Here is an 8892-nt window from a genome sequence, read left to right as displayed (position 1 = left end):
TGTCCTGATATTTTGTTTTGGGCACAGCAGCCCGTTTTTATTTTTTCTGCTTAGGCAGCGGTGAGAGATCGGAGGAGTGCCTTTTCAATTGTTACACTTACCTGGCACATCCATGTCTTCGGCAGGCGGGTCCTTCAGTCGCTGAAGGTCTTCAGCTGCATTTCAGCGGCGGGTACTTCTTTCTTTGGCAGCAAGATTTATTATCCGCTGCCGAAGACCCGGATGCAGTGAGTATAAGAATTGAAAAGGCGCTCCCCTGCGGCAGTCCCGATATTTTGAAGTTATCTGGTCACCCTAAAACTGAGGAAGCAGCACTGGCCCCACAAGGGAGTCCATATGACCATCTCTGATACTTAAGAGAATGGAAAGCTTAAAATGCTATTTTCTTATATAATACAGTTTGGCTTTCAGTTTATTTTAATATAATTAAACAAATGTGCACCAAAACTATTAAACTCCTTGATTTACTTGCTCTTCATGTTTAAAATACACCAATCAGGCAGATGAGGATCTGAGGAAACAACTCAGGCCAAAGTCACCTCACGCATGGTAGCTGTGAATCTGGGCCCTTAGCTCTCTGCTGTGATAGTCTGTGTATTGTGACTTTACAGTTGCAGCTCCAGGTACCCACCATGGACTGGTTAAGGCTTATTCACTGGAGATCAGATCTTATATAGCCAGGTTCTAGTGAACAGTGATGTCTAGTGATGTCCATAAACATCACCATATTCCATTCTTCCTTTACAAAGAAGGACTTCCCCTAAATATAGTTTTCTAATGATTTGGTTCTACAGACTGCCAACTAGATTGTTTTGGTCGACCTTAACACTCAGAGTTCAACTTTGCATGACTCATGCCCCTTCATTTCCATATTTCTTATTCTTAATATTTGTTAGAAGTGTTTCTTCCATCTGGATAATTTCAGTCAAGGTTCCAATTATAGCAAACACTTAAAAGGTTGGTGTCTGTTGCCTACCATTTCTTTAAAGAACAAACTATTAATGATACATGGAGCACTATTCTGTGCAATAAGCTTGGCCTACACCAACTAAAAAGTATGCAACACCCTTGTTTAGATATTTAGATGCACTACAGTTATTTTGCATAAATAATGATTTACTTAACTCTCGTACTTATCACTTTCTCTAAAAACTACAAACCTACTAAAGATGCATTTGAATGGGGGCATGTATGGTGCAGTATGTTAAAGTACAAATATGCCTTTAACTCCTGCTAACCTAGACATGGTGTAAATGGAAAAGATGTTTGATTTTCATCCTCATGACATTTATTCAGCTCACAAAAGCACCCCATAATTCAGCAGAGTTGGCAACCTGGTATGAAAAAGAGATGGTGCCACAGCTCAGACTTGAAGAGCTTGAAGTAGAAATATTGGAGAGAGAGCCTCAGCAAAGAGAAGTGGGAGGCTTGGTGGCATGGGAAACATACCTGTTAGGAAGACTCCTAGAAAAACACTAAAAATAGTCAAATCTATAGATCCAAAATTCAGTAAGTTTTGGAAGTTATAGTTTTGTAATATTTCAATGCCAGAAAAACTGAAAATAGTCTTTTAAAAGTTGAACTCACAAGGCTTGAAGGCTGTTTTTTGGGTACTATTTTCCACAACAGCACAAGTTAGTGGTACATAGAAGGAATATTTTTAAAGGGCAAATTCTCTATGCAATTTAATAGAATCTCTATACTAAAACAGGTAAGTTACATGTGTGTCTCAGTACTTCGGAAAACAAATTTTAAAATCATAGTTGGTAAAAATCAATACTGTTGAGGAGCAGGTTACAGTAGTGGAATGGTATTTGCTCATAACAGAAGCTAAACTGAAAGAGCAGGAAATAACTTATTAAATCTAAAGAGGATAATGCAATTAACAAGGTATCTCCACAGATAAGACATTAGAACTAAGAATTAGCAATAAAGGCCCCAATCATGCAAATACTTATGCACATGCTTCAGTTTACATATAATTAGTCCCATTGGTTTCTTAATTAAGAAATGGAAACGTGTGCTTACAATATCTACTCTAAAAGCAGCAAAGAGTCCTGTGGCACCTTATAGACTAACAGAAGTATTGGAGCATGAGCTTTCGTGGGTGAATCCGACGAAATGGGTATTCACTCACGAAAGCTTATGCTCCAATACGTCTGTTAGTCTATAAGGTGCCACAGGACTCTTTGCTGCTTTTACAGATCCAGACTAACACGGCTACCCCTCTGATACTTAATGTCTACTCTACAACTAAAATCCCACAGCTGGCCCATGTCAGTTGACTCTGGCTCATGGGGCTTGGGATAAGAGGCTGTTTAACTGTGGTGTAGACATTCAGGATTGGGCTGGAGACCTTAGACCATTATCCAAAGAGTTAAATTAAACAGAGAAAGAATTCCTCAAAAATAGAGGTAGCAGCTTCCATTTTACATCCAGAAACACTGAGGGCAACACACAAACATCTTTTCCAGTAATTCAGGACCCTGTAAGCTTCTAATGAATAATAAAGAGAAATAAGAGGAAGATAGAGAGGGAAGATAAATAGGTAACATTCTGAATCTTCTAATATATCCTTCCTATTTATAGTGCACTCTACACTGTAATTGGATTAGTTGTTTAGCAAAAAACTGCTGTGTAGCTACTTCATATTAAAAAAATGCAGCCTAGTAATATGAATTGCAAACAGTCTCCTCCTCCAATTGTGGATAATTACTTTGTGAGATACAAAAAAATAAACAAATACTGAAAATGTTTTTCATAGATTGTCTTATATAATTCTGTAGGATAAGAGGCCTGCAAGCAACCTATGAATTATCTCAGAAATGGTTAGTTTTTTATCATCCCTTTTGGTGGCATAAATTATGAATTCCATAATATTGGTGATGTTTAACCTACAGAGATAAACGTAAGTTTTAATGCAGAGTTACTGTACCAGTTAGCTAAAAGGACATATATTGTTGATAACGAAGCAGTGTATATTACCTTCCTCCTATGTTTGAGATAAGCATGGCTAATTGTTATTTTAAAATAGAATGTGATTTTCACTACGAATAGCTGGATTCTTCAAGATATTAGAAATACTTCAGCTACTTGTGAAACAATTATACCCTGACTTCCCAAGTCAGTAATATAATGCAAAATTGTTTTTCCCCTCCTCCCACTAATAGTGAGCAAAAATTGTTATATATTAATATGCCGTCAATATTTTTCGTAACAAAAATATGACAGAATTAGGAATGCTTTGTAATCAGCTTTTGAATTATTCTACCATTTGTTCATTTATAAACAGCAAAGTTCAAAACATAAGCTCTGATCCCTGCAATGTTGACCATGGTCAGCCAATAAAATTAACAGAATGAATTTTAATGATAGGTGAACCATATATTTGTAAGTATATTACTGACAAAATGGAGCTTTGTCTATTTTCTACTGTTATATTTCATTTGACCTATGAAAGTGTTTCAAAATGAAAAGCAAACATAAGCACTTTAAAAAAAATTCAGACCAGCTGCCTGTGAACTGTAGCCAACTACTTTTCTCACTTTAAGTATCTATTTCACACACACACACACACACACCTTTTAGAAAAACTATAGTTAGGCCAACAGAAATCAAACAGTGCAAAATTAAATGCCTTCTGTTAGAACAAGTTATGTTCAAATTGTTCTGGTTTATTTACAATTGTAGTTATAAACAGTAACACAAACATCTTTACATTAACATTATGAAAAAAAAATCTCATTGCTGAAGTAGACACAGAGTCAGAGGCTCTTCAAAGGCTAGGAAGGGGGGAATGTAATACAACAGCTGCAGGGCAGAACTATAAATACAGGAGCATTGGGCCAGGTGCAATTTCATGCAAATACTTTCAATAGTTCAAGTTCTATTGGTGTTTATTCAGATATTTATAAAAAGGGAATTTGTTCCAGAATTAAGGTGCCTTAGCTTGATTCCTACTAAAATAACTTAAAATAGCTGATTTTTATAAAGGTCAGTTTCATTTATTTCTTTATGATACATCAATTTTACATTTTATTAACTGTAAATACTAAGTGGTTTCCACACAGTACAGCTGATTCCCATAATCATCATTCCAAAGTTTTTGTTAATTTCAGCATCAGCATGCACAGAAACTATTCCATGGCCATAAGTGCATTCCTGGATTGGCTTGCTAACTTGAGAACCAAATTTAGATCAGTTCTGAAAGCTGCAGATTAGTGAAAGCTATTTTAGATCAAATCTGAAAGCTGCTAGAATAGTTGTCAGTTCTCTGGCATTAAAGAATGTAAAATGTTATTCAAAGGAAAAATCCATATGGCCTTGAAAGTAACAAATAGTTATCACAGATATTCAGTGCTTTGACCACTTTGCTTTATTTGCGTGCATTAGTCTTGAGGCAGAACACACCTTCAAGTTAGTACAAATCCATCTGCGCTGAACTGAAGGGCTTTGAAATGACAAACCAAATAATATATTTTATTAGATATTTCACTTTTGATGGAGGCAGACAAATCACTTTCACCTGGTAATATGTCATGTGAAGCATGAATTCCAATTTCATTTGCTCAAAAGCACTCACACATTTGTACTACAATAGTAACACTGCCTCAACCCAGGAAACATTTAATTTGCATAATTACAAAATGGTAATTTTTGTTCTTATTGTATACAGTTCAGTCTAGTATTTAAAAACAGTCATTTAACCATTCAAATTATTTTACCTGATAGTGTATACTAGGTTTTTAAAAAAAAAAACCAACAACTTTTTTTCCCCCTCCACAGTATGGTTTGCATTTTTCAATCCCCTGGAGTTGAAGATTGATTGAACTGGGTTCCAATCATTTTGAGAGGAGTAAGTTGTATTACTGAGCTTTTGTCTCTTCTGTTTACAAACCTAAGAATTGATAACAATACTTGATACTACCAGTAGGCAAAATCAAATTTACAGGCATTAGGCTTTAGACATTTTTGACTTCTAATTCTCAAGTTTACTTACGACACTTCAACTATTTTTCCATACCTGAAAGAGCTGCATTTCCTTCATATAGTTCTACACAACTGAACTGCTACATTAAAGCTGCTTTTAAAAAAACCTGACCTTTATAATAAACAACCTTTGCAAAAAACAAAATTGTTAAAAAAAAAATTGAAATCCTGCTGAGAAATTAATAATTTACCCTATTTTAAGCCTGCTACTCAGGCATTCCCATCAGCAAACAGAGATGTTCTCTTAGGTTAGTATTCAGTTGGAAAGCAGTCATTTTGTGTCCACATACAGTATCTTGGTTGCCTCTTTTCTTTTTAAATCATTATCTTAAAAGTTTTTTGTTATTAGTTCTCCAACGCGTCCAGAACTTTCATGATCTGTTGTTTTATGGCTTTGGTAGCATCACCTGCATTTGGAATCAAATACCTTTAAAAGAGAAAGGACCATCATTAATACATTGTGCCAACTTTCCATGCCACTCATAAAAACTGATGTCTGAATTCATCCTCTAGCTTTGTCTCAGTAACATTTGGGGAAAATCCCCCTTTAAAATGTAAAACTATTGGGTAAACAGTAATATCCTTCACAGTTGGAATAAAAGAAAATTTTCTTCATGTGAATTCAATGCTGATGAAAAAGTATTCGGTTGAGAACCCTGGGGACTGAAGACCTTGATTTATTCATAGAAAGGTACAGAATGGGCAACAGCAGGGCAAGATTTCTCCATACATTACTCCATCAATGCATACCAATCCTAATCTGGAGAGACTTCTATGGACAAGAGAACAGTTCGTTTTCCATGCTTACCATTCAGTTCTTGCTCACTATATGGAAACTGCCAATGAAGTAGTGAATTAGTGCCATGTGTGGTGGCGTTTTTTGTGGTATGGACAACTTACTGCTGGGAACTGGACCAATACCACCAAATGCATTTCCCACAGGACACCCAAACAGGCATCAGATGATAATATCTTTTAGACACTACTGATCTGGGTAAAAAACCCTTCCAAAACAAGATGCTTCACTGCACATGCTTCTCTCCCAGGGAGAGGATGAGAGAACAACTAACCTGTGACATATGTTAGTCAAGTTACTTAATGCACTATTGGAAGGCGCTTTGTATTAAAATGATGAGTCCACTATAAGAATTGATATAGAACAGATTTTCACCAGCAATCTTCAGGTTAAAGGCTATATATCATATTACTTAATTCTCAGCTGTCCAATCCCCTAGGGACCAGTTTTTAAAATATATTTATAACTCTCAACTGCATGTCTTGTAGAACACAGACTTTACAGATAGCCTTAGGTTAATTTTATTCTCAAGACAATTATTTTGGGTCTGATCCCAAGTCCACTGAAGTCAACAGACTTTGGATCGGACTCTTTATGGTTGGGAAAAATCAGACGTTCAAGAATCTGGAATCCATTATTTACATCACCAGGTAACATCTGTTTGTTAAGCATGAGCCTTCTTTATTAAAACAAAAACAAAAAAAATCCTTCACCTTAATGCCTTTAAAAACTGGCGTTTCACACACACACGCGCACAGAAATCTAAGAGAAACTATACACTGTAGTGAAAAAAAGCAGCAAGCCCAAAGCCCAAAATACTTCTCTTGCTTTGGAGGCTAAGCCCTCCCTGCCCTCTCTCAAAATGATAAACCAACATCTTAGTGCTGCCTTTCCAGATGATACATTTGGGGCTCTTGTAGCAGGATAGAAACTTGCATATAACCTCTTACATAGACCCATTACTAAGAGGACACTTTCCAGTAAAATGGTTACCAAAAAGAGTTATCTCAAAAATAAAAAGCTAACTTAAAAACTATTTCAGAGGCATTTATACAGAGTTACGGGTGGAGAAGACGACATTTCTCTACACAAATGATCTTACAAATTATTAGACCAAATCAGGCTACAATAAGTACTTTTTTCCCCTCTAAAATCCACAAACTCAGTATTCCTTGAGAGAGACTGCAGATCTGCTGTCTATCCTGATTCATGTCAGGACATTACAGCTATTAAAAATAAAGTGTTAGCTTTGGGCCTGATTCCGGAAGTGCCAAGTGCCTCTGATATCAACTGATATCAAAGGAAGTAGTGGCACACTCTACCTTGCAGGATGAGGCCCTTTGTTTTGTGATCAGTTCGTATTTGAGAAACATTCTTACCTTTCAACTGCCAAAATTTCTATGCCCGAAGTACTGCTGTTTCCATATTTAAAGGTGATTAGTTCTGGGTGTTTCTTCTTGGATGTAATTTTAACTACAGAGTTTAGGGCCTGACGAGACTGTATGTAAGCCAATCCCCTTCGTGATGGAATCTCCCTCAAACAGTACATGTGTGTTGCAGTTACTAAGAGATGACTTTAAAAAGAGAAAATTTACCAACAAATGAAGTAAAGGTCAAATATACAGAAAGTTTAATATTAAAGATAACTCTCACTCTGAGCTAGCTAACACAACGTTTTCAAATGCCAACAGTTTTATATTTATGCAGCACATTTAATTCAGAATTCCTAAACACTTTACAAACTTCTCTCAGAACTGAAATGCAAGCACTTCCGAAGTCAAACATGGCAGCTGTTTAATAGCACATAGCAAAACCATATAGCTTGTCAAGAACACTGACACTGCACAGGAATTAATAGCTAACATGTATATCTCACAGGGAGCCAACTCAAAGGTCCTGATCCTGCATCCTACATACATGCACAAGTATTTGCAGCTTTCGGGCTTTATCATCCTAGGTAAAATTTTTAGAAAAGCATGTTGTTGTTTTTCCTGGATGAGCTTTTCCAGTGATGTAAGTGTTTAGTTCTTTGGAACTATGATCAAATGCAACAGTGAAACACTGACTGCAGTCTCTGGTCAAATTCTAAAGTTTTATCTTCCACCAGATTCTTTTTAATAAAAATATAAAATAGTTTTCTGTCTGTCTCTCTAAATAAGAGCAAAACACAACTTTAAGCAACTTAATGTTTTGAGCAAAGGACACCATGCTTTACACTACAGCCCAAGTTTGTTAGGTCCCTACAGTCACACGCTTCGGGTCAACTACGGGAAGATGCACTATGCATCATGCTCCAGTACCTCCTACTGACCAGATAAAAAGGTCACTGCAATTGTGTCCTGATTTAGAGGTAGAAGTGCCTCTGCAATACATTCTTGTGCGGATATTGACAAGGAAAGAGTGCAGCCACACTTTGGACGTTTGGGGCCCTGATGCTGAAAATAAACCCAAACTTATTGAGAGTATTTTCTGAAACAACTTGTTTTGCAAAGGAGTTAGTACTATTATTTCTAGCAGTAAAATTCTGTACACATGCTGTAGAAATAGTCAAGGAGCATATTTGTACAGCACCTAGCACAATGATTAGGGCTCCTAGGCACTGTGACAATACAAATAATAAATACTACAGCTCTTAGTTACTTAGTGGCTCAGACGCTTATTGTTCATTATAGACAATATCCAGACACAATAACACCACCACTAGCTTTTTCATATAGCTCTTCATACTCAAGAATAAACAATACTTTAGTACCTAGGAAACATGTGTCCATTTTCTTTCACTTCATTACAGGGGAAATGATGCTTCACATCTGGTTTATTTATCCATGTATGAATGTTGACTACCTCTTTTCGGTCATCATCCGACATCGAGGCACTATCAATTTCATCTATATGGAAGAGGAAAAAATAACTTTTACACAGACAGAACATCTGTCAACTCTTCAATGTTTACAATGTTTCTGCTTATTAAAAATAAAAATAATTAAGTTTCATATCCCAATTAGAACACTGAAGAATTCCAAACAGTATGTTTGATGTAAACCACAAAAGTGCCGGGAACCCATTATCTACTAAATCCAACCATCTTGCATCCACATTTGAGTTCT

General features: G+C 36.2%; 1 protein-coding gene across 2 annotated transcripts in view; it reads right to left on the bottom strand.

The window, feature by feature from the left end:
• Positions 1-3634: 3634 nt before the first annotated feature.
• TBC1D23 (TBC1 domain family member 23) overlaps positions 3635-8892 on the bottom strand; it is a 52303-nt gene continuing 47045 nt past the window's right edge. For both annotated transcript variants that reach the window (XM_045001746.1, XM_045001747.1), the window contains 3 exons: positions 8538-8673; positions 7165-7359; positions 3635-5416 (listed from right to left, as the gene is read on the bottom strand). In XM_045001746.1, the coding sequence (XP_044857681.1) occupies positions 5335-5416; positions 7165-7359; positions 8538-8673 (413 nt within the window). In that variant the 3' untranslated portion in view covers positions 3635-5334. The remainder of the gene's footprint in view (positions 5417-7164; positions 7360-8537; positions 8674-8892) is intronic.

Source organism: Mauremys mutica, chromosome 1 (assembly GCF_020497125.1).
Source record: "Mauremys mutica isolate MM-2020 ecotype Southern chromosome 1, ASM2049712v1, whole genome shotgun sequence".
NCBI classification, from domain to species: Eukaryota; Metazoa; Chordata; order Testudines; family Geoemydidae; genus Mauremys; species Mauremys mutica.
The sequence above is the reverse complement of the archived record's forward strand: the minus strand, read 5'-3'. Positions and strand labels throughout refer to the sequence as shown.